Genomic DNA, 26,369 nt, shown 5'->3' with positions numbered 1-26,369 from the left:
ATAAATTCTCTTCATTGTCTGATTTCTCTGATGTTTTTTATTTCTGTTTGATGTTGTTTCTGTTTCCATGTCAACAGGGTTTTTATGATTTCAGCCTTATTCATATCTTCATACTTCATGTTCCCGTTATCTACAGATGTTATCGTGTTCCACATGTGCCTCTGATGTGACTCATGCTCAGTGGAGCTGTGATGTGTTGCACCACAATTATATAATGTGTTCAAATTATGCTTTTACATTCAATCTAAATATGTTTTTAATTTATTTTAGTATTTTATTTATTATAATTAATTTGCGATTCAAACTACACAGTTGACGTCAACATACATTTTTCTTATTCTTTTGAAATATACGTTTGAAGTCAACTTTTTTGTATTATATTATATATATATATAAATATATATATATATATATAAATATATATAAATATATATATATATATACATATAAATATATATATACATATATATATATATAAATACATATATATATGTATTTCGGTCAACAGGGGTCGCTGTCTAAATGTCATCGCCTTGTTTCCTGTCACGTGACCTCCTCCGGGGTCAACGGTCACGTCCGCTGGTTTGAATATGCTAACAACAAACAGCAGCTCGTGCAGACCGGATGACTGAAGCGGTTTGTAGTTTTTAAAGTGTTCTAAAAATGTTTTCGACACTTTTGTGAGTGACGCTCGGGCAGCAGCTTCAGCAGGTAACGTCACGCACTTGAATTCACTTTGGTGACAGTCTTGTTTGCCTGCTGTTAGCATGCTAACAGGCTAAGTACAGTCGGCTGTCTCTGCACTTTAACAGATTAATACAATCTGATTAGATACGGACACCAACAGAGTACCTGCTAATACTACCACTACTGCAGTACAAGTACACAGCACACATATGTGAAGTATAATATTTATACTTAATATTTAATGTTGGTTCAGAGAGTTGGAACTGGTGTTTCTGTTATTTTGTCCACCTGCTTTACACTGGAACACAGGAAGTTATAGTACAGCATAGTACATTATAGTACATCATAGCATAGTACACTACTTTATATATGTAAAAGTATTAATACCACCCCATTATTAAAATACTATGTTGCAGTAAATGTACTAATACCACACTGTAAATATACTATGTGACAGTAAAGGTACTAACACCACACTGTGTTACATATAAATATAAACTCTTGTGGGTCTCACTACACCAGGATCCCTGAAGACCAGGTCTACCTGTCAGCATGCAGTCGGAGCTGCTGATTGGGTGGCAGCAGGAGAAGGCGGAGCTTAAGCGGGAGGTGTGTCGTCTGCAGGAGGAGCTGGCTGAGAGTCGAGCAGAGAGGGAGGAGCAAGAGTCCAGGAGCAGAGCTCTGAATGAGAGGGTGAGGAGCTAGAGTCCGGGAGCAGAGCTCTGAATGAGAGGGTGAGGAGGGGGAGGAGCTAGAGTCTGGGAGCAGAGCTCTGAATGAGAGGGGGAGGAGCTAGGGGGAGGGGCTAGAGTCCGGGAGCAGAGCTCTGAATGAGAAGGTGAGGAGGGGGAGGAGCTAGAGTCTGGGAGCAGAGCTCTGAATGAGAGGGGGAGGAGCTAGAGGAGGGGGAGGGGCTAGAGTCCGGGAGCAGAGCTCTGAATGAGAGGGGGAGGAGCTAGAGTCCGGGAGCAGAGCCCTGAATGAGAGGGGGAGGAGCTAGAGTCTGGGAGCAGAGCTCTGAATGAGAGGGGGGGAGGGGGAGGAGCTAGAGGAGGGGGAGGAGCTAGAGTCCGGGAGCAGAGCTCTGAATGAGAGGGTGAGGAGGGGGAGGAGCTAGAGTCTGGGAGCAGAGCTCTGAATGAGAGGGGGATGAGCTAGAGTCCAGGAGTAGACCTCTGAATGAGAGGGGGAGGAGCTAGAGTCCAGGAGCAGACCTCTGAATGAGAGGGGGAGGAGCTAGAGTCCAGGAGCAGAGCGCTGAATGAGGGGGAGGAGCTAGAGTCCAGGAGCAGACCTCTGAATGAGAGGGGGAGGAGCTAGAGTCCAGGAGCAGAGCTCTGAATGAGAGGGGGAGGAGCTAGAGTCCAGGAGCAGAGCGCTGAATGAGGGGGAGGAGCTAGAGTCCAGGAGCAGACCTCTGAATGAGAGGGGGAGGAGCTAGAGTCCAGGAGCAGAGCGCTGAATGAGAGGGGGAGGAGCTAGAGTCCAGGAGCAGAGCTCTGAATGAGAGGGGGGAGGTCATGTGATTATCGGGTTGGACTGGTATTGGACTAGAGTTGGACTAAATCCTAACCATTGCGTCTGTCTGTATGTCTGTCTCCCTTTCTCCCTCTCTCTCTGTCTGTCTGTCTCTCCCTCTCTCCCTATCGCTATGTCTGTCTGTCTCTCCCTCTCTCCCTATCGCTATGTCTGTCTGTCTCTCCCTCTCTCCCTATCGCTATGTCTGTCTGTCTCTCCCTCCCTCCCTATCTGTCTGTCTGTCTCTCTCTCCAGCTGTACCAGTCAGAGTCTCCCTCATTCTCTCTCCCTCTGAGGCTGGAGAGTGATCAGAGGGAGTGGAAGAGGAGGGTGAGGGAGGGGAGAGAGAGAGAGGCCAGACAGGCTCTCTTGATCCACCGCCTGCAGAACAAGGTGAGGAGTATTACTACAGTACAGATATCACAGTATAGTCAGCAGTATTACTACAGTACCGATATCACAGTATAGTCAGTAGTATTACCACAGTACTGAGAGTTCTGACTGTGTGCAGGTGTTGGAGTACAGAGATCGATGTCAACGAGTGGAGCTTCAGCTGGTCAGCACCGAGGTACTAATACTACTAGTACTACTAGTGTACTATGTACTACTAGTACTAAAACTGCTGATACTACTACTAGCACTACTATTTTATCACTAGTACTACTGATACTAGTACTTTACAAGTCCTACTATGAGTAGTACTAGTACCAGATGTTGTGTACTGTAGTCTCACTGCAGTACTCCAGATGTTGTGTACTGTAGGCTCACTGTACTACAGATGTTGTGTACTGTAGTCTCACTGCAGTACTCCAGATGTTGTGTACTGTAGTCTCACTGCAGTACTCCAGATGTTGAGTACTGTAGTCTCACTGCAGTACTCCAGATGTTGTGTACTGTAGTCTCACTGCAGTACTCCAGATGTTGTGTACTGTAGTCTCACTGTAGTACTCCAGATGTTGTGTACTGTAGTCTCACTGTAGTACTCCAGATGTTGTGAACTGTAGTCTCACTGTAGTACTCCAGATATTGTGTACTGTAGTCTCACTGCAGTACCCCAGATGTTGTGTACTCTAGTCTCACTGCAGTACTCCAGATGTTGTGAACTGTAGTCTCACTGTAGTACTCCAGATGTTGTGTACTGTAGTCTCACTGCAGTACTCCAGATGTTGTGTACTGTGTTTGTTGTGTAGAGGAGGGTCAGGGATGAACACAGTGACTCTCTGGAGAGCGCCCTCATCAGGCTGGAGGAGGAACAACACAGGTGTGTGTGTGTGTGTGTGTGTGTGTGTGTGTGTGTGTGTGTGTGTGTGTGTGTGTGTGTGTGTGTGTGTGTGTGTGTGTGTGTGTGTGTGTGTGTGTGTGTGTGTGTGTGTGTGTGTGTGTGTGTGTGTGTGTGTGTGTGTGTGTGTGTGTGTGTGTGTGTGTGTGTGTGTGTGTGTGTTACAGTCTCACGTGTTTGTCTCTTCAGGTCTCTCGGATTGGCTGACACAAACGCTCTTCTCCGGGAGCAGCTCAGCCAATCAGAGCAGGCCAACCAGGCCCTGAGGGAGGACCTCCAGAAGGTGACATCTGATTTGACCAGAGCTTTGGAGGAGGCAGGGCAGAGAGACGATGATTGGCAGAGAGAGAAAGAGGTTGGTTGGTTTCACTCTTATTGTGATTTTTAAGATGGATTTTCTGACCGATCCACCTTAAAACTGAGATGGCGTGTGTATGTCTCTCTCTCCAGTGTCTCTCAGGTCATGTTGGTCATCAGCAGGATCATCTTCTCTCAGTCTGGAGGTCTGTAGTCTCTCTGAGGAGACACTGTCACACCGTGAAGACCGCCGCCGACAGGTACGTCGAAGTTGACCAACTTCATAGAACTTCACGACCTGATGTTAGTTGACCGACCTGATGAAAGTAGACCAACCTGATGAAAGTAGACCAACCTGATGAAAGTAGACCAACCTGATGAAAGTTGACCAACCTATTGAAAGTAGACCAACCTAATGAAAGTAGACCAACCTAATGAAAGTAGACCAACCTGATGAAAGTTGACCAACCTATTGAAAGTAGACCAACCTAATGAAAGTAGACCAACCTAATGAAAGTTGACCAACCTAATGAAAGTAGACCAACCTAATGAAAGTTGACCAACCTAATGAAAGTAGACCAACCTAATGAAAGTTGACCAACCTAATGAAAGTTGACCAACCTAATGAAAGTAGACCAACCTGATGAAAGTAGACCAACCTGATGAAAGTAGACCAACCTGATGAAAGTTGACCAACCTATTGAAAGTTGACCAACCTATTGAAAGTAGACCAACCTGATGAAAGTAGACCAACCTGATGAAAGTAGACCAACCTGATGAAAGTAGACCAACCTGATGAAAGTTGACCAACCTATTGAAAGTTGACCAACCTATTGAAAGTAGACCAACCTAATGAAAGTAGACCAACCTAATGAAAGTAGACCAACCTGATGAAAGTTGACCAACCTATTGAAAGTAGACCAACCTAATGAAAGTAGACCAACCTAATGAAAGTAGACCAACCTCATGAAAGTTGACCAACCTAATGAAAGTTGACCAACCTAATGAAAGTAGACCAACCTAATGAAAGTAGACCAACCTAATGAAAGTAGACCAACCTAATGAAAGTTGACCAACCTAATGAAAGTTGACCAACCTAATGAAAGTAGACCAACCTAATGAAAGTTGACCAACCTAATGAAAGTAGACCAAACTAATGAAAGTAGACCAACCTAATGAAAGTAGACCAACCTAATGAAAGTAGACCAACCTAATGAAAGTTGACCAACCTAATGAAAGTAGACCAACCTAATGAAAGTTGACCAACCTAATGAAAGTTGACCAACCTAATGAAAGTTGACCAACCTAATGAAAGTAGACCAACCTAATGAAAGTTGACCAACCTAATGAAAGTTGACCAACCTAATGAAAGTAGACCAACCTAATGAAAGTAGACCAACCTAATGAAAGTAGACCAACCTAATGAAAGTAGACCAACCTAATGAAAGTTGACCAACTTAATGAAAGTAGACCAACCTAATGAAAGTTGACCAACCTAATGAAAGTAGACCAACCTAATGAAAGTTGACCAACCTAATGAAAGTAGACCAACCTAATGAAAGTAGACCAACCTAATGAAAGTAGACCAACCTAATGAAAGTTGACCAACCTAATGAAAGTAGACCAACCTAATCATAGTTGACCAACCTAATCATAGTTCACCAACCTGATGAAAGTTGACCAACCTAATAATAGTTGACCAACCTAATCATAGTTCACCAACCTGATGAAAGTTGACTAACCTAATAATAGTTGACCAACCTAATCATAGTTCACCAACCTGATGAAAGTTGACTAACCTAATAATAGTTGACCAACCTTTTGAAAGTTGACCAACCTGATGAAAGTTGACTAACCTAATAATAGTTGACCAACCTGATGAAAGTTGACCAACCTAATAATAGTTGACCAACCTAATAATAGTTGACCAACCTTTTGAAAGTTGACCAACCTAATGATAGTTGACCAACCTAATAATAGTTGACCAACCTTTTGAAAGTTGACCAACCTAATGATAGTTGACCAACCTAATAATAGTTCACCAACCTGATGAAAGTTGACCAACCTAATAATAGTTGACCAACCTAATCATAGTTCACCAACCTGATGAAAGTTGACTAACCTAATAATAGTTGACCAACCTTTTGAAAGTTGACCAACCTGATGAAAGTTGACCAACCTAATAATAGTTGACCAACCTAATCATAGTTCACCAACCTGATGAAAGTTGACCAACCTAATAATAGTTGACCAACCTTTTGAAAGTTGACCAACCTGATGAAAGTTGACTAACCTAATAATAGTTGACCAACCTGATGAAAGTTGACCAACCTAATAATAGTTGACCAACCTTTTGAAAGTTGACCAACCTGATGAATGTTTACCTGATGAAAGTTGACCATCCTTGTCTCTGTCTGTAGGGATCTGTTGCAGTTGAGGGTGGAGTTTTCTCGTCTCTCCTCCTCTCTCCTGTCCAGCTGTGACTCCGTCTCGTCCTCTCTGAAGCTCACTGCTCCTCCCATCAAACCCTTCTCCTCTGCTCCTCCCCCTCTTCTCCCCTCTGACCTCACTCCTCTGTCCTCCGCCCTGGTCCTCCCTCCTCCAGACTCCTCATCATCTCCACCTCCTCTCACCTCCTCCTCCACATTGGGAACCTTCTCCTTAGGAGAGCTGGAGCACAGAGAGGAGCAGGAGAAGGAGGAGGAGAGGTGCGAGGAGAAGGAGCGAGAGATTTCAGAGTTGAAGCTTCTTCATGAGACAAACGTTTTCCAGCTGACAGAACGGTCAGTTAGCTACTGAGCTAGCTAGCATGCTATCATTTCTCTCATTGTGTACATCTGGTTCATTTTGCTTCATTGATGATCTTTATTTGTTTGATTTACATTCGTTCCTGCTCTGTACTGTTGCTGCTGCACATCAATAAAGTCTGTCTGTCTCCCAGCATCGAGGAGCTGTCTCGCTCGCTGCAGGCTGAGGACAGACAGAAGGAGGTGCAGAGACACGAGGACACAGAGAGGAGTCTTCAGTCGGTCAGTCAGGCTGTGGTCAAACTGGTGAGTCAGTGACATCACCACAGGTCAGAGGTGAGAGGTCAGAGATTAGTGTGTGTTCTGTCTCCAGTCCAGAGTCCTGAGCAGCAGCAGGTCCATGAGCGTCTCCACAGACAGCGTCCTCAGTCTGGACCTGTCCTCCCTGCTGTCTGTCCTGTCTCACACTGAGAGCGCCCTGCAGTGGAGACACGAGGAACTACAGGTGAGTCCACAGGAAGCCCCTTCTGCTGCAGGTCAGAGGTCACAACGTCGTGAAGCTGGTGTGTGTGTTCGGCTTTGAACAAAGAGAAAGGCCGGCCCTCCCCCTGTGCTGTGTCGTCCTCTGACAGTCAGCTGGTGCAGGTTATAATCAAATCAAAATATATTTACAGAAGCTAAACAGTTGCAAACTGAACACACTATTAATAACGAAACAAACATCAATTCCATGAAATGTAGGTCCAATCCGGAACACCCAGCCAACTGGTGTGTTTGCTCGATGGCCCAGAAGGTCTGACCATGTCCCACAATTCACAGTCCCTCGTTTCTTCAAAGTGTCTCTGAAAATGTGTATCAGCTCAGTGATTGGCTGAAATCCGATAAGCCCCTCCTGGCCTTTGACCCATTGGCCTGATCAACTCCTCTCCAGCCCCCGCTGACACACACACACTCCTCCTTCCATTCCTGATGCCGGTGTCTCTGCTCTCTATCACCACATGGTCACCTCCTGAAGACCCTCGCTTTCCCCAATACTGAATACTTCTTCACAGTGTTTAATACTTCAATGACTATACTTTTTTAAGACCTCTACAAGTAAATACATTGTAACGTATCATAGCTTCTATAAGTAAACATGTTGTGACATTTAATACATTCTTCAAGGTGTGCTGTTAATCATACTAGAAATGTTTTTAAACTTAAATTCCTCACTGTGTGTGTGTGTGTGTGTGTGTCCCCTAAGGGGGCGGAGCTCTCTCTTCGGCGGCTCGGTGAGGAGAAAACAGCTGTTCAGCTCCGACTGAAACAGCTGGAGGACGACAACCAGCTGCTGCAAACACACTCACAACACACACAGCTGGAGCTCACACACACTGTGGACTTGCTGAGCAGGTACGCACACACACACACACACACACACACAGATAGTAGTTCATAGATAAAACGGTGTGTGTGTGTGTCACAGGGAGCGGGAGGCGTCGTCCTCGCTGCAGCTCCGGTTGGAGGAGGTGCAGAGAGAGAAGGAGCTTCTGAGGAGGGAGAGAGACAGACAGGAGGAGAGAGACAGACAGCTGGAGACAGAAACACTCAGACGGTATGAATAATATTCTATATATCGTTTATATTTCATGACATATCTGATCTGAAACAGTTCATGGTTGTCTCAGAGTGGAGGCTGAAGCGATGGAGAAGCTCCAGCTGACGGAGACAGAGACTCTTCAGAGGATGGAGATCTTCTCACTGAAGGTGATCACTGGTCTTCTTCTCCTCCATCCTTCATTCATTCATTGAGAGAGAGACAAAGTCAGCAGCTCCTCCTCTCCTCTAGGGGGCGCTGGAGAGGCAGCAGCTGGACACCCAGAGAGCAGAAGAAGAAGCAGCTGATGCCAGAGACGCTCTGCAGAAGGTACAGCTGATGATGACGTCTTCACCTGGACATGTTAGAACCAATCAGTGAAGGTCAGAGGTCATCTGTGTTGATGTCTCCACATGAACATGTCTCCTCCTTGTGTCTCCTTCTCGTGTCTCCCCCCGTGTCTCTCCCCCTTCAGTCCAGAGACAGAGTGTTGTGTCTCTCGTCCTCTGAGTGTGTGTTGAGGAGGGAGGTGGAGGAAGGACGTGACTCTTTGGACAAGATGGCCGCCCTGAACTGGTCTTTGGCGTTGGACAAGAAGGAGCTGAACAAACGGCTACTGAAGGTACCGATGCTGTCTTCACCTGTCCTCACCTGTCCTCAACTCTCCTCACCTGTCCTCAACTCTCTTCACCTGTCCTCAACTCTCCTCACCTGTCCTCAACTCTCTTCACCTGTCCTCAACTCTCCTCACCTGTCCTCAACTCTCCTCACCTGTCCTCACCTGTCCTCACCTCTCCTCACCTGTCCTCACCTGTCCTCAACTCTCTTCACCTGTCCTCACCTGTCCTCACCTGTCCTCAACTCTCCTCACCTGTCCTCACCTGTCCTCAACTCTCTTCACCTGTACTCAACTCTCCTCACCTGTCCTCAACTCTCCTCACCTGTCCTCAACTCTCTTCACCTGTCCTCAACTCTCTTCACCTGTCCTCAACTCTCTTCACCTGTCCTCAACTCTCTTCACCTGTCCTCAACTCTCCTCACCTGTCCTCAACTCTCTTCACCTGTCCTCAACTCTCTTCACCTGTCCTCAACTCTCTTCACCTGTCCTCAACTCTCTTCACCTGTCCTCAACTCTCTTCACCTGTCCTCAACTCTCTTCACCTGTCCTCAACTCTCTTCACCTGTCCTCAACTCTCTTCACCTGTCCTCAACTCTCTTCACCTGTCCTCAACTCTCTTCACCTGTCCTCAACTCTCTTCACCTGTCCTCAACTCTCTTCACCTGTCTTCAACTCTCTTCACCTGTCCTCAACTCTCTTCACCTGTCCTCAACTCTCTTCACCTGTCCTCAACTCTCTTCACCTGTCTTCAACTCTCTTCACCTGTCCTCAACTCTCTTCACCTGTCCTCACCTCTCTTCACCTGTCCTCAACTCTCTTCACCTGTCCTCAACTCTCTTCACCTGTCTTCAACTCTCTTCACCTGTCTTCAACTCTCTTCACCTGTCTTCAACTCTCTTCACCTGTCTTCAACTCTCTTCACCTGTCTTCAACTCTCTTCACCTGTCTTCAACTCTCTTCACCTGTCTTCAACTCTCTTCACCTGTCCTCACCGGTCCTCACCGGTCCTCACCCGTCCTCACCGGTCCTCACCCGTCCTCACCCGTCTTCACCCGTTTTCACCTGTTTTCACCTGTCCTCAACTCTCTTCACCTGTCTTCACCTGTCCTCAACTCTCTTCACCTGTCTATACCTGTCCTCACCCGTCTTCACCTGTCCTCACCTGTCTTCACCTGTCCTCAACTCTCTTCACCTGTCCTCACCTGTCTTCACCTGTCGTCACCTGTCCTCACCTGTCTTCACCTGTCCTCACCTGTCTTCGCCTGTCTTCACCTGTCTTCAACTCTCCTCACCTGTCCTCAACTCTCCTCACCTGTCCTCACCTGTCCTCAACTCTCCTCACCTGTCCTCAACTCTCCTCACCTGTCCTCACCTGTCCTCACCTCTCCTCACCTGTCCTCACCTGTCCTCAACTCTCTTCACCTGTCCTCACCTGTCCTCACCTGTCCTCAACTCTCCTCACCTGTCCTCACCTGTCCTCAACTCTCTTCACCTGTACTCAACTCTCCTCACCTGTCCTCAACTCTCCTCACCTGTCCTCAACTCTCTTCACCTGTCCTCAACTCTCTTCACCTGTCCTCAACTCTCTTCACCTGTCCTCAACTCTCTTCACCTGTCCTCAACTCTCCTCACCTGTCCTCAACTCTCTTCACCTGTCCTCAACTCTCTTCACCTGTCCTCAACTCTCTTCACCTGTCTTCAACTCTCTTCACCTGTCCTCAACTCTCTTCACCTGTCCTCAACTCTCTTCACCTGTCCTCAACTCTCTTCACCTGTCCTCAACTCTCTTCACCTGTCCTCAACTCTCTTCACCTGTCCTCAACTCTCTTCACCTGTCCTCAACTCTCTTCACCTGTCCTCAACTCTCTTCACCTGTCCTCAACTCTCTTCACCTGTCTTCAACTCTCTTCACCTGTCCTCAACTCTCTTCACCTGTCCTCAACTCTCTTCACCTGTCCTCAACTCTCTTCACCTGTCTTCAACTCTCTTCACCTGTCCTCAACTCTCTTCACCTGTCCTCACCTCTCTTCACCTGTCCTCAACTCTCTTCACCTGTCCTCAACTCTCTTCACCTGTCTTCAACTCTCTTCACCTGTCTTCAACTCTCTTCACCTGTCTTCAACTCTCTTCACCTGTCTTCAACTCTCTTCACCTGTCTTCAACTCTCTTCACCTGTCTTCAACTCTCTTCACCTGTCCTCACCGGTCCTCACCGGTCCTCACCCGTCCTCACCGGTCCTCACCCGTCCTCACCCGTCTTCACCCGTTTTCACCTGTTTTCACCTGTCCTCAACTCTCTTCACCTGTCTTCACCTGTCCTCAACTCTCTTCACCTGTCTATACCTGTCCTCACCCGTCTTCACCTGTCCTCACCTGTCTTCACCTGTCCTCAACTCTCTTCACCTGTCCTCACCTGTCTTCACCTGTCGTCACCTGTCCTCACCTGTCTTCACCTGTCCTCACCTGTCTTCGCCTGTCTTCACCTGTGTGTTTTCAGCTGGAGTGTGAGCTGTCTGACAGCCAATCACAGCTGCAGACAGTGAGGTCAGAGGTCACCTGTCTGCAGAGAGAGGTGAGAACCCTGAACCTGGACTCCAGCCAGCTCAGGTGAGTTTGTTTACATTTAAACATTGGATCTGGATTGTAAATATGAACAATATATATTGATAACATTGATCTCTGGTGTTGTCCAGAGCTCTGAGGGGGGAGGAGGTCGATGTCCTCCATCAACTCAGAGAAGGAGAGAGAGAGATGGAGAGAACTCTGGAGGAGAAGGAGAGACAGCTGGTCTCCCTGATGGAGGAGAGAGGGGGGGAGGGAGCTCAGCTGGAGGAGGTAAGGAGGAGGAGGTGACAGTCATGTGACAGCGCTACACCTGGCTGATGCATCATGGGTGTGTGTGTGGTCCTCAGCTGTTCTCCCAGCATGCCTCAGTGTGTGTGGAGCTGAAGGAGGCGCAGCAGCAGCTGAGACAGGAGGAGGAGGAGGTGAGGAGGAGAGACCAGCAGCAGGAGGAGCAGCAGAGGGAGAGCACGAGGCAGCAGGAGGAGCAGAAGCGTCTGCAGAGAGATAGGGAGCAGCTGGAGGAGGAGCTGGAGGAGCTCAGGTACTGAACATTACACGTGTGTGTGTGTGTGTGTGTGTGTATATATATATATATATAGTGTGTACTTGTACTCTCTCTCTCCAGGTGTGTGTCAGTGTCTCTCCAGCAGCAGCTCTCACAGTCTGAGGTAAACAGAAGTCAGCTGATCACTCACATCAGCACCGTGCAGCAGGTCAAAGAGGCTCTACAGGGTGAGTCCATCTTCACCTTCATCTCAAGTCTCTTATTTGTCATTTCCTCGATTCCGGTTGAACCGGTTTCAACCAGAAGCGATTCCTCGCCATCCTCCCCCAAGACCCGTTTGAGAGGAGCGCTTTGAGGAGAACCTTCAGGCCAAAGAGCTGATATCAGATCAGCCTGACCGCACAATCAGACAGCAGACGAGCAGCAAAGGGAAGCAGTACATGCGAGTAGTATCAGTAGTATTTATAGTAGTAGTCAGGGTTCGTACGGTCATGGAAAACCTGGCAAAGTCATGGAATTTTAAAATGGTTATTTCCAGGCCTGGAAAAGTGCTTGAAAAAAATAAAATCCCAAAAGTTTTGGAAAAGTCATGGAAATGTGTAATATTCATATTTTCATGTCGTTCATTTACGCTGAGTGGTCAGCCGGCGTTTCTCAGACTGGAGTGAGACGAGGAGAAAATGTGATGTGGTGATCTTCTCAACAGAACATCTTTGACGTGTGGAGTCTCGGCCAATCAGCGTTCAGATGTGTACAGCGTCTTCATTTCCCTCCGTTACAGTTTGAGTTCCGTTATGTTCCGTTACCGTTCAGACTTGCTGGGTTAAGTTAACGTCCGCTGCATGCGGAACTTTGTCGACTGTTAATGTTCGTCATTGTCACGATTTAGAAGGAAAAAATGTAACGTGATGAAACATGCAGCCCCCCCCCCCCCCCCCCCCCCCCGTGTTCTGGTTCAGTTCACGCGGTCACTCGTTAACGTTAAACCGGAACACCGGCGCATCTGCTGGCAGGTTGTTTGTTTTAACTCAAAGTAGAATGAGATGATTTCATGGTCAGAATAACTTTCATGACCACGAAACATGAGGCCCAGATACTGAAGAGATGATGAGGTCAGAGAGCTTCAGGGAGAGGAGGCTGTCTGTAGCGCAGCTCAATGCAGGATGAGATGTGAGTGGAGCTGGGCCTGGATAAAGGTGGAGCTGGGCCTGGATAAAGGTGGAGCTGGGCCTGGATAAAGGTGGAGCTGGGCCTGGATAAAGGTGGAGCTGGGCCTGGATAAAGGTGGAGCTGGGCCTGGATACAGGTGGAGCTGGGCCTTGGATAAAGGTGGAGGTGGGCCTTGGATAAAGGTGGAGCTGGGCCTGGATACAGGTGGAGCTGGGCCTGGATACAGGTGGAGCTGGGCCTGGATACAGGTGGAGGTGGGCCTGGATAAAGGTGGAGGTGGGCCTGGATACAGGTGGAGGTGGGCCTGGATACAGGTGGAGGTGGGCCTGGATACAGGTGGAGCTGGGCCTGGATACAGGTGGAGGTGGGCCTGGATACAGGTGGAGCTGGGCCTTGGATAAAGGTGGAGCTGGGCCTGGATAAAGGTGGAGCTGGGCCTGGATACAGGTGGCGCTGGGCCTGGATAAAGGTGGCGCTGGGCCTGGATAAAGGTGGAGCTGGGCCTGGATAAAGGTGGCGCTGGGCCTTGGATAAAGGTGGCGCTGGGCCTGGATAAAGGTGGCGCTGGGCCTTGGATAAAGGTGGCGCTGGGCCTTGGATAAAGGTGGCGCTGGGCCTTGGATAAAGGTGGAGCTGGGCCTTGGATAAAGGTGGCGCTGGGCCTTGGATAAAGGTGGCGCTGGGCCTTGGATAAAGGTGGCGCTGGGCCTTGGATAAAGGTGGAGCTGGGCCTTGGATAAAGGTGGCGCTGGGCCTTGGATAAAGGTGGAGCTGGGCCTTGGATAAAGGTGGAGCTGGGCCTTGGATAAAGGTGGCGCTGGGCCTTGGATAAAGGTGGCGCTGGGCCTTGGATAAAGGTGGCGCTGGGCCTTGGATAAAGGTGGCGCTGAGCCTTGGATAAAGGTGGCGCTGGGCCTTGGATAAAGGTGGAGCTGGGCCTTGGATAAAGGTGGAGCTGGGCCTGGATAAAGGTGGCGCTGGGCCTGGATAAAGGTGGCGCTGGGCCTTGGATAAAGGTGGCGCTGGGCCTGGATAAAGGTGGCGCTGGGCCTTGGATAAAGGTGGCGCTGGGCCTTGGATAAAGGTGGCGCTGGGCCTTGGATAAAGGTGGCGCTGGGCCTTGGATAAAGGTGGAGCTGGGCCTTGGATAAAGGTGGAGCTGGGCCTTGGATAAAGGTGGCGCTGGGCCTTGGATAAAGGTGGCGCTGGGCCTTGGATAAAGGTGGCGCTGGGCCTTGGATAAAGGTGGAGCTGGGCCTTGGATAAAGGTGGAGCTGGGCCTTGGATAAAGGTGGCGCTGGGCCTTGGATAAAGGTGGCGCTGGGCCTTGGATAAAGGTGGCGCTGGGCCTTGGATAAAGGTGGCGCTGGGCCTTGGATAAAGGTGGAGCTGGGCCTTGGATAAAGGTGGCGCTGGGCCTTGGATAAAGGTGGCGCTGGGCCTTGGATAAAGGTGGCGCTGGGCCTGGATAAAGGTGGCGCTGGGCCTTGGATAAAGGTGGAGCTGGGCCTTGGATAAAGGTGGCGCTGGGCCTTGGATAAAGGTGGCGCTGGGCCTTGGATAAAGGTGGAGCTGGGCCTTGGATAAAGGTGGCGCTGGGCCTGGATAAAGGTGGAGGTCTAAACAGACGTGAGCTTCCTGCTGTCACAGTGTTTTAACACATTGATGTTCAGGGTATGCTGAATGCAGCCTCTGCTCCAAGGAGATGAACAGCAACAAGGGCTCACGTGTCCTCATCACACTGTTCACTGTGATGATCACAGCCAGTGGACCAACAGGCCCACGCTGCTCTCAGAACCCTGAAGTAATGAGGGTTAAGGTTCCTGTACCTTCATTTCAGCAGGTTGTAATGCAGAGGTGTGTATAGATCACAGATATTATTTTACTCTTGATAAACTACCTCAGACAGAGTAGATTATCATTTTCATTTAAATAATTGAACTGGATTGAATGCATATTAATTGCAAATAGAAGATAGGCCACAATTCTAACAGCTGTACAGTAACAGTGGAAGTTAATATGAAGACATACAGCAACAGGGTTCAATGAAAGATGTGCACATAAGGGAAAGCAACATGTGCACGAGCTGGATGCTGCTACCTACCAAAGCTCTTATGGATGTGTCCGTGTTATGAACGCCTGTCAACCAGAGTATATTTATAAATGTTTATTCTCTGAATCAAACTATTGTCTCTCATTCGTTTGTGTCATTTAAGGTAGACTGTAGGGCTGCACGATTATGGCCAAAATCATAATCGCGATTATTTTGATCAATATTGCGATCGCGATAATTTATCACGATTATTCATTCATTTTAGGGACAACATCTTTTTATTGCACTTTCACGTTTAAATGAACAAGAACACTGCTTCCACTTCCATTGCTGTGCTACATTCAGGCTAATGTACAACTCTTTGCATCAGCCTGGTCCTGATCACATCACAGTGCATCTCATAGAAGGAAAATATAAATAAAATAGTATCAACACTTTTTACCCAACATTAAATCAACAGAGCACTGCTTTCACTTCCATGTTGTGCTACATTCCAGCTAATGTACGTCTCTGCATCGCTATGCAGCGCAGACACAACTCTAACGCACTCTGCATATCATTTGTTCTTGTTTAACATCACTTGCCCGAAATCCAAAACTCTTCCAGACAACGAACGATGATCCTTTTCGAGGGCTAGCTCCTCCCCTTCTGCTCCTCCCCTTCTGCTCCTCCCCTTCTGCTCCTGACATTTGATTGAGCTTTCACACGACACCCGTGGCCGTCTGTTCTGTTGTCCGTCTCTCTTCTTCTACTAATAGCGGAGTCTGCAGGGTGCGCGCATGACACCTCCCATCTCGTTCGCCCCCTGGTGGTCGCTGACTGTTAGTTGAGGAAGCGCTTGATTTGATATGTAGCAGAGCACGCATTTTAAACGTCACTATCGCAGACGATCATGCTCATTTAATCGTGGCAGCCAAAATCGTGATCGCGATTAAAATTAGATTAATTGTGTGCAGCCCTAATTTATAGTAGTAGTAGTATCTGTAGTATTTATAGTAGTAGTATCAGTAGTATTGTATTTGTGTTTAACAGCAGTTTTATCATGCTTTTATTCTGAAGGGGAGATCGAGTGTCTACGAGAAGAACTGAAGAGAACAACAACCAGGAGAGAAGAGGAGAGGAAGAGGAGTGAAGAGGAGAGGAAGAGGAGTGAAGATGATAAGGAGGCACTGACGGAGGATACTGAGAGGCTGACAAAGGAGGTGGAAGACCTGAGGAGGAGGAGGAGAAGGGAAGAGAAGGAGGAGACGGAGGTCTGGCAGAGAGAGAGGGAGGCTCTGAGCGAAGAGCTGGGGACAAGGGACGGGGAGGTGGAGGTGCTGAGGAGGCGAATAGAGGGACTGATGGAGGAGGAGCAGGAGAGACAGAAGGAGGTAGAGAGGATGAGGGAGGAGGTGACGAAGAGGGAGGCGCGTATCAGCCACATGATGGAGAGACTTCAGCAGCAGGAGGAGGAAGAGGAGAGACTGGAGGAGGAGGCGAAGAGGACGGAGGTCAGGCTGAGAGAGGAGGTGGTGAAAAGGGAGGAGGAGATGGAGGCGCTCTGCGACCGAATGGAGAGACTAGAAAGAAAGGAGGAGAGGGAGGAGGAGATGGAGCAATTGAGGGGTGAAGCAGAGGAGGTGAAAAGATGGAGGGTGGAGGAGCTAGAGGAGGGGCTTAACAGACTGAGAAAAGAAACCTCCGAGCTAGAGGAGAGGAGAGAGAAGGAGAGACTGCAAGACGAGGGGGAGAGGAGGAGAAGAGAGGAGGAGGTGGACCGACTCAGGGGGGAAGCGAGGAGAGCAAAGGAGGAGGTGGAGAGGCTGAGGGAGGAGGTGGGGGAGGTGGAGCTGCTGAGGGTGAGGCTGATCGTGGCCAAGGAGGAATGTGAGGAGATGAAGGAGGAGGTGCAGCAGAGGGAGCGCAGCCTGGAGCGACAGATGAGCGCCGTGAGGGAGCGGGAGAAGGAGGTGGAGGAGCTGAAGAGGCAGGTGAAGTTGGCAGAGGAGCAGAAGGAGGAGGGAGAAAGGGAGCATCGGGAGGTGAACAACAAACTGAAGCAGAAAGCCGGGAGGGAGGAGCAGCTGGAGGCGCTGCTCAAAGAAACCCGGCTGCTCCTGGAGAAAGAGAGGAGGGAGGGAGGAGAAAAAGATGTCACAGTCTCCTCCCAGGCCAGGGAGGTGCAGGCAGCCCGGGCCGAAAGGGAGGGAGCAAGAAGGAGAGCCATAGAGAGGGAGGAGGCCTGCGACAGGCTGGAGGAGGAGGTAAAGGAGTGGAGGGAGAAGGCTGAGCGGAGCTCGAGGGAGGTGGCAAAGTTCAACCACGTCCTGAAGGAGCGGGAGGAGGAGGTGCAGTACCTGAGAGCAATGCTGGAGGAGAGGGAGGAGGAGGATGGGAGAGAGAGGGAGGCGCTGAGGAGACTAGAGGTGGAGAGGAGGAGAAGGCTGGACAACAAGCTGATAGAGATGGAGGAGGGGAAGAGGAGGCTGGAGGAGAAAGTGAGAGAGGTGGAGGAGGAGCGGGAGGAAGAGAGGGAGGCATTGAGGAGAGCAAGGGAGGAGAGGAAGAGGATGGATGACAGATTAGAGGAGATGGAGAGGGAGGTGCAGGAGACAAGGGAGGCTCTGAGGAGGAGAGAGAAGGAGAAGAGAAAGCTTGACGATGAACTGAGAGAGGAGAAAGAGGAGCGAGGGAGACTGGTGGAAGCTGAGAGAAGTCAGCACCTCCTGTTGGAGGAAGAAGGGAAGTCCAGAACGAGAGATCTGGAGGAGGAGAAGGCAGGACTGTCAGTGGAACTGTGGAGGAGCGAGAAGGAGGTGAAAGCTCTCAGACAGGAGGTGCAGAGGGAAGAGAGGAAGAAAAGGGAGATCCAGGAGGAGATGACCGCCCTCAATGAGGCAGTACAGAGTGAGCAAAGGAGGTGGGAGAAGGCCCAGGAGGAGATGAGGAGGGCTGAAAAGGAGGTGGTAGGTCTAACACAGGAGGTACAAAAGGAGAAGACGGATGCGCAGGAGGACCTGATGAAGAGAAGAGAAGAAATTACATCACTCAGAGAGGAGGTGCAGAAGGAGCACAAGGAGAAGGAGCATGTACAGGAGACGTTAATGAGGACAGACAAGGAGGTGACTGCTCTCAGAGAGGAGGTGCAGAAGGAGCACAAGGAGAAGGAGCATGTACAGGAGATGTTAATGAGGACAGACAAGGAGGTGACTGCTCTCAGAGAGGAGGTGCAGAAGGAGCACAAGGAGAAGGAGCATGTACAGGAGACGTTAATGAGGACAGACAAGGAGGTGACTGCTCTCAGAGAGGAGGTGCAGAAGGAGCACAAGGAGAAGGAGCATGTACAGGAGACGTTAATGAGGACAGACAAGGAGGTGACTGCTCTCAGAGAGGAGGTGCAGAAGGAGCACAAGGAGAAGGAGCATGTACAGGAGACGTTAATGAGGACAGACAAGGAGGTGACTGCTCTCAGAGAGGAGGTGCAGAAGGAGCACAAGGAGAAGGAGCATGTACAGGAGACGTTAATGAGGACAGACAAGGAGGTGACTGCTCTCAGAGAGGAGGTGCAGAAGGAGCACAAGGAGAAGGAGCATGTACAGGAGACGTTAATGAGGAGAGACAAGGAGGTGACTGCTCTCAGAGAGGAGGTGCAGAAGGAGCACAAGGAGAAGGAGCATGTACAAGATACGTTAATGAGGACAGACAAGGAGGTGACTGCTCTCAGAGAGGAGGTGCAGAAGGAGCACAAGGAGAAGGAGCATGTACAGGAGACGTTAATGAGGACAGACAAGGAGGTGACTGCTCTCAGAGAGGAGGTGCAGAAGGAGCACAAGGAGAAGGAGCATGTACAGGAGACGTTAATGAGGACAGACAAGGAGGTGACTGCTCTCAGAGAGGAGGTGCAGAAGGAGCACAAGGAGAAGGAGCATGTACAGGAGACGTTAATGAGGACAGACAAGGAGGTGACTGCTCTCAGAGAGGAGGTGCAGAAGGAGCACAAGGAGAAGGAGCATGTACAAGAGACGTTAATGAGGACAGACAAGGAGGTGACTGCTCTCAGAGAGGAGGTGCAGAAGGAGCACAAGGAGAAGGAGCATGTACAAGAGACGTTAATGAGGACAGACAAGGAGGTGACTGCTCTCAGAGAGGAGGTGCAGAAGGAGCACAAGGAGAAGGAGCATGTACAGGAGACGTTAATGAGGACAGACAAGGAGGTGACTGCTCTCAGAGAGGAGGTGCAGAAGGAGCACAAGGAGAAGGAGCATGTACAGGAGACGTTAATGAGGACAGACAAGGAGGTGACTGCTCTCAGAGAGGAGGTGCAGAAGGAGCACAAGGAGAAGGAGCATGTACAAGAGACGTTAATGAGGACAGACAAGGAGGTGACTGCTCTCAGAGAGGAGGTGCAGAAGGAGCACAAGGAGAAGGAGCATGTACAAGAGATGTTAATGAGGACAGACAAGGAGGTGACTGCTCTCAGAGAGGAGGTGCAGAAGGAGCACAAGGAGAAGGAGCATGTACAGGAGACGTTAATGAGGACAGACAAGGAGGTGACTGCTCTCAGAGAGGAGGTGCAGAAGAGGAGGCAGGAAGCCCAGGAGGAGCTGAAAGAAGTCCACCAGATCATGGAGGTGAACCTGAGCTCCCTGCCGAGTCAGGTAAATATAAACGTGTGTGTGTGTGTGTGTGTGTGTGTGTGTGTACTACTGTATAAACTGACATAACCAATTGTCTTTGTGCTTCAGGTGTCAGGGAGTCACAGCAGAGAGCAAGTGAAGGAGGAGAAGGAGAGTCTGAGGGTCGCTCTGCAGGAGGTGACCAAGCTGAAACTCCACCTGCAGGTACAGCACCTCCTGCTGGTCTCAGTATTAGTACTTCAATAAATTAAATACTTCACATACACTCAAACTCACTATAGTTACCAGAGGTGTCCATAGGGTGTCTATAAGGTGTCGAGAGTGTCCTGGATGTTCATAGGGTGTCCCTGGTGTCCTTGTTGTCCTGGATGTCCTTGGTGTCCAGGTTGTCCTTTGTGTCCTTGATGTCCAGGATGTCCTTGGTGTCCAGGTTGTCCTTTGTGTCCTTGATGTCCAGGGTGTCCCTGGTGTCCAGGGTGTCCTTGGTGTCCCTGGTGTCCTGTATGTCCTTGGTGTCCAGGGTGTCCTTGATGTCCTTGATGTCCTTGGTGTCCAGGGTGTCCTGGGTGTCCAGGGTGTCCTTGATGTCCAGGGTGTCCTTGATGTCCTTGGTGTCCAGGGTGCTCAGGCTGTCCAGGGCATCCTTGATCTCCTGGGTGTCCTTGGTGTCCTGGATGTGGACTCTCGTTTTGTCCCTCACAATCATTTGTTCGTTGAATGTTTTGTATCTATATTGTGAATCTGAAGAAGAGGAACGAGATATATCAGATATTTGTCATGCAGTAAAAACTACAATATTTTCCTCTGAGATATAGTGGAGCAAAAATATACAGTATCAGGAAATGAAATTACTGAAGTAAAGTACAAGTACCGGTACCTCAAAGTTGTACTTCAGTAGAGTACTGTAGTAAATGTACTGACCGTGTTGCAACAACATAATGGCTTTATAAGAGCTGATGGGGGGGATATGAGCCAGGCCAGCAGTTTACCTTCATTTCCAGTCTTTATGCTAAGCTAAGCTAACACACCAGCCTTTTGCTCTGTACTGAACAAAAAGAAACTGAATGTTAAAGTTTTTCTTCAAACATTAATCATTCAGGAGAGCCACATGGAGGAGGAGCGTCTGAGGAGCACCCTGAAGGAGGAGGTGGAGAGGTTCAGAGAGCAGGAAGAGGAGATGGAGAGAGGAGAGGTGGATAAACTGAGAGCAAGAGCCAAGGCCCTGGAGAGGAGGAGGAGAGAGATGATGGAGGAGCTGGAGGAGGCACAACGGGCGAAGGAGAAGGCAGAGGAGAGGTGGAAGAACAGAGTGGAAGAGGTGGAGGAGGAGCAGGAAGTGAAGCTGAAAGCTCTGTCGAGAGAAATCCAGAGGCTGAGGGAGAGAGAGAAGGAGTGGAGGTCGGGGGTGGAGGAAGCGAGGAAGGAGGTGGAGGAGAGCCAGGTCAGAGCCGTGATGGAGGAGCAGAAAACTCAGAGACAGGAGATGGATGGAGGCAGGAGAAGAAAGAGAGACCAAGAGACAAACATGGAGAAAGGAGGAGGAGAGGTAAGGTGTCTTCTAGAAAGTTTTTTAAACTCTTGATGGAAAGAGGACAAAAAGTCATCACATTCAAATTTGTATTGTTTCCTGAGGAGCAAGAGGAGGAGGAGCAGATCTCCTCCTCACTGCAACAGGAGGAGGAAGAGATGAGGAGGCTGCTGAGGCAACGAGAAGCTGAGGTAAAACATTTAACAAGTGATTTAACGAATTCCTCACAGCAAATATTCAGACCCTTTACTTCTGTTAGAGTACTAATACCCCACTGTTCAAATACTCTGTTACTGTAGGACTATGATGATGATGATGTTGATTGTTGTTGTTGATGTTAGTTATTGTTTATTAACTGGATCCCCATTCGCTGACACCTTAGCCTAATGTTGGTTGAAGTTGTTGTGATGGTGTACTCTGTGACTCTGTTGTTGTTGTGACGGTGTACTCTGTGACTCTGTTGGTGTTGTGAAGGTGTACTCTGTGACTGTTGGTGTTGTGAAGGTGTACTCTGTGACTCTGATGTTGTGTAGGTAGGTGTACTCTGTGACTGGTGTTGTGATGGTGTACTCTGTGACTCTGTTGTTGTGAAGGTGTACTCTGTGACTCTGTTGGTGTTGTGAAGGTGTACTCTGTGACTCTGTTGGTGTTGTGAAGGTGTACTCTGTGACTGTTGGTGTTGTGAAGGTGTACTCTGTGGCTCTGTTGGTGTCGTGAAGGTGTACTCTGTGACTGTTGGTGTTGTGAAGGTGTACTCTGTTGTTGTGAAGGTGTACTCTTTGACTCTGTTGGTGTTGTGACGGTGTACTCTTTGACTGTTGGTGTTGTGACGGTGTACTCTTTGACTCTGTTGGTGTCGTGAAGGTGTACTCTTTGACTCTGTTGATGTTGTGAAGGTGTACTCTGTTGTTGTGAAGGTGTACTCTGTGACTCTGTTGTTGTTGTGAAGGTGTACTCTGTGACTCGTTTGTTGTTGTGAAGGTGTACTCTGTGACTCTGTTGGTGTTGTGACGGTGTACTCTTTGACTCTGTTGGTGTTGTGAAGGTGTACTCTGACTCTGTTGGTGTTGTGAAGGTGTACTCTGTGACTCTGTTGTTGGTGTTGTGAAGGTGTACTCTGACTCTTGTTGTTGTGAAGGTGTACTCTGTTGTTGTTGTGAAGGTGTACTCTGACTCTGTTGTTGTTGTGAAGGTGTACTCTTTGACTCTGTTGGTGTTGTTGTGAAGGTGTACTCTGTGACTCTGTTGGTGTTGTGAAGGTGTACTCTGTTGTTGTGAAGGTGTACTCTTTGACTCTGTTGGTGTTGTGACGGTGTACTCTTTGACTGTTGGTGTTGTGACGGTGTACTCTTTGACTCTGTTGGTGTCGTGAAGGTGTACTCTGTTGTTGTGAAGGTGTACTCTGTGACTCTGTTGTTGTTGTGAAGGTGTACTCTGTGACTCGTTTGTTGTTGTGAAGGTGTACTCTGTGACTCTGTTGGTGTTGTGAAGGTGTATTCTGTGACTCTGTTGTTGGTGTTGTGAAGGTGTACTCTGACTCTTGTTGTTGTGAAGGTGTACTCTTTGACTCTGTTGGTGTTGTTGTGAAGGTGTACTCTGTTGTTGTTGTGAAGGTGTACTCTGACTCTGTTGTTGTTGTGAAGGTGTACTCTTTGACTCTGTTGGTGTTGTTGTGAAGGTGTACTCTGTTGTTGTTGTGAAGGTGTACTCTGACTCTGTTGTTGTTGTGAAGGTGTACTCTTTGACTCTGTTGGTGTTGTTGTGAAGGTGTACTCTGTGACTCTGTTGGTGTTGTGAAGGTGTACTCTGTTGTTGTTGTGAAGGTGTATTCTGTGACTCTGTTGTTGTTGTGAAGGTGTACTCTGTGACTCTGTTGTTGTGAAGGTGTACTCTGTTGTTGTGAAGGTGTACTCTGTGACTCTGTTGTTGTTGTGAAGGTGTACTCTGTGACTCTGGTGTTGTGAAGGTGTACTCTGTTGTTGTTGTGAAGGTGTACTCTGTTGTTGTGAAGGTGTACTCTGTGACTCTGTTGTTGTGAAGGTGTACTCTGTGACTCTGTTGTTGTTGTGAAGGTGTACTCTGTGACTCTGTTGTTGTGAAGGTGTACTCTGTGACTCTGTTGTTGTTGTGAAGGTGTACTCTGTGACTCTGTTGTTGTGAAGGTGTACTCTGTGACTCTGTTGTTGTTGTGAAGGTGTACTCTGTGACTCTGTTGTTGTGAAGGTGTACTCTGTTGTTGTGAAGGTGTACTCTGTGACTATGTTCTTGTTGTTGTGAAGGTGTACTCTGTGACTCTGTTGTTGTGAAGGTGTACTCTGTTGTTGTGAAGGTGTACTCTGTGACTATGTTCTTGTTGTTGTGAAGGTGTACTCTGTGACTCTGTTGTTGTTGTGAAGGTGTACTCTGTGACTCTGTTGTTGTTGTGAAGGTGTACTCTGTGACTCTGTTGTTGTGAAGGTGTACTCTGTGACTCTGTTGTTGTGAAGGTGTACTCTGTGACTCTGGTGTTGTGAAGGTGTACTCTGTTGTTGTTGTGAAGGTGTACTCTGTTGTTGTTGTGAAGGTGTACTCTGTTGTTGTTGTTGTGAAGGTGTACTCTGTGACTGTTGTTGTTGTGAAGGTGTACTCTCTGACTCTGTTGTTGTTGTTGTGAAGGTGTACTCTCTGACTCAGAGGACAGATGAGCTGGAGAAAGACAGGGATCGTGTCCGATTGGCTCTGGAGCGAACAGAGGCAGCTATGATTGGCTACAGGGAGAGAGCCCACCAATGGGAGCAGAGCCTGGGGGCGGGGCCTAACACAGACAAGGTCAGTGAGTCTCTGATTGGCCGGTTCGTTTGTCAGTTTGGTTTGACTGTGAATATAAAGTTGACTGTGTGTCTCAGCAGGATGTGGAGGACAGACTGGTGGTCCTTCAGACGCTGGTGGCTCAACTAGAGCTGGACCAGAAAAGACTCAACGAGAAGAACGCTCATCTGGAACATCAGAGAGACAGACTGAAGAAAGACAGACACTCACTGAGAGATACTCTGAGACAGGTACACATTCCCATTTGTGAGACAGGTACACACTCACTGAGACACACAGTGAGACAGGTACACACTCACTGAGACACAGTGAGACGGGTACACACTCACTGAGACACACTGAGACGGGTACACACTCACTGAGACACACAGTGAGACGGGTACACACTCACTGAGACACAGTGAGACGGGTACACACTCACTGAGACACACTGAGACGGGTACACACTCACTGAGACACACAGTGAGACGGGTACACACTCACTGAGACACAGTGAGACGGGTACACACTCACTGAGACACACTGAGACGGGTACACACTCACTGAGACACACAGTGAGACGGGTACACACTCACTGAGACACAGTGAGACGGGTACACACTCACTGAGACACACTGAGACAGGTACACACTCACTGAGACACACAGTGAGACGGGTACACACTCACTGAGACACAGTGAGACGGGTACACACTCACTGAGACACACAGTGAGACGGGTACACACTCACTGAGACACACAGTGAGACGGGTACACACTCAATGAGACACACAGTGAGACGGGTACACACTCACTGAGACACACAGTGAGACGGGTACACACTCACTGAGACACACAGTGAGACGGGTACACACTCACTGAGACACACAGTGAGACGGGTACACACTCACTGAGACACACAGTGAGACGGGTACACACTCACTGAGACACACTCTGAGACGGGTACACACTCTGAGACGGGTACACACTCACTGAGACACACAGTGAGACGGGTACACACTCACTGAGACACACAGTGAGACAGGTACACACTCACTGAGACACACTCTGAGACGGGTACACACTCTGAGACGGGTACACACTCACTGAGACACACAGTGAGACAGGTACACACTCGCTGAGACACACAGTGAGACGGGTACACACTCTGAGACGGGTACACACTCACTGAGACACACAGTGAGACAGGTACACACTCGCTGAGACACACAGTGAGACGGGTACACACTCTGAGACTGCGTGTTTGTGTGTTTCAGGTGGAGGCGGAGCGTTGGCGGTTCAGACAGCAGCTGAATGACAGCAGCAGATCTCAGGTGAGGGACGGACAGACGGACAGACTGAGACAGGTACACATTCCCATTGGTGAGACAGGTACACACTCACTGAGACACACAGTGAGACAGGTACACACTCACTGAGACACACAGTGAGACGGGTACACACACGTGGACGGACATGAAATGATGTGCTGTTTGTTCAGGAGTCTGCAGACACTACAGAAGAAGAGCGTCTGAGGAGCAGAGTGAGGGAGCTGGAGGACCAGGTGAGAGCACCACAGAAGAAGAGTGTCAGGCGTTTGTTTTTTTTGGTCAGGTGGGTGCTGATGATGTCACCGTGTCTCCTCCCTCTCAGGTGACTCAGCTCCATCTCTCATTGGCCGCCGACCAGCAGCAGAGGGCGGAGTTTATCCAGCAGTCCTCCAGGAACAGCCAATGGCTGATCTCTCTGAGACACGACCTCACTGATTCGCTGGCCGAGGTCGCGCGCCGTCCAATCCCGTCCGTCCTGGAGTCTGAGACGCAGCGATTGGACCGCAGCCTGAGGGAGGAGGAGCTTAGGTTGTCCCTCAGCCAATCGTAACGCCTGAATCCTAAAAACAATGAGTCTTCAGTGTTTCTCCGGACCAAATGTACAGAACTGAGATTCACAGAATATATAAATAATACATTTTGATACTGTAGTTTTATACAAAGTACCTCCAGCAGGAACGTTTGTCCAGAGGGACCCTGAACGCCTCACGCCTCATTTGAGTTTACAAACTTTTTAAAAGTCATAACAAACGATCAGTTATTAAAAAGATTAAAGTTATGAGCCAGTTTAAAGGTCAATGAGTGAGTTACTGTGTTGTATTTCTATTGTTTTGACACACTACGTTTCCCATAATCCTCCAGTCCGGCTCATGTGTAGGTCAGAGGTCAGCTGTGTGTGTTTCATATGAAGCCCAATATAAAAAGTGTTCATCAGGAGCTTCTACTTGTCTCTGTTGTGATGCTCTGAGCCGCCTGCAGGAGGCGCTGACGGCTCTCTAACCGGAGCCTCCCATGGAAATACTCAGGTAAAATACTTCTACTTCAATACGTGTGCTTTGTTCAGACTGAAGACTGCAAAGTTAATCTGTGA

General features: G+C 48.9%; 1 protein-coding gene across 1 annotated transcript; it reads left to right on the top strand.

Moving 5' to 3' along the window:
* The first annotated feature begins 633 nt into the window (after positions 1-633).
* Positions 634-26,185, top strand: LOC306783434 (uncharacterized protein). The gene is made up of 28 exons (XM_079277075.1): positions 634-711; positions 1,210-1,380; positions 2,461-2,598; positions 2,717-2,773; positions 3,396-3,466; positions 3,674-3,839; positions 3,935-4,041; positions 6,202-6,564; positions 6,723-6,834; positions 6,902-7,033; positions 7,772-7,920; positions 7,994-8,122; positions 8,196-8,274; positions 8,357-8,434; positions 8,580-8,726; positions 11,220-11,329; positions 11,416-11,557; positions 11,635-11,828; positions 11,913-12,019; positions 16,075-19,655; positions 19,743-19,838; positions 20,734-21,180; positions 21,267-21,353; positions 23,818-23,970; positions 24,051-24,200; positions 25,226-25,282; positions 25,450-25,512; positions 25,602-26,185. The coding sequence occupies exons 2-28, from the start codon at positions 1,240-1,242 to the stop codon at positions 25,827-25,829; spliced, it is 7,284 nt and encodes a 2,427-aa protein (XP_079133201.1). The 5' UTR covers positions 634-711; positions 1,210-1,239; the 3' UTR covers positions 25,830-26,185.
* Positions 26,186-26,369: the final 184 nt, after the last annotated feature.

The sequence above is a fragment of the Melanostigma gelatinosum genome (assembly GCF_949748355.1).
Source record: "Melanostigma gelatinosum genome assembly, chromosome: 10".
Lineage (NCBI taxonomy): Eukaryota > Metazoa > Chordata > Actinopteri > Perciformes > Zoarcidae > Melanostigma > Melanostigma gelatinosum.
Note: the sequence above shows the minus strand (reverse complement) of the source record. Positions and strands in the feature narration are given on the sequence as shown.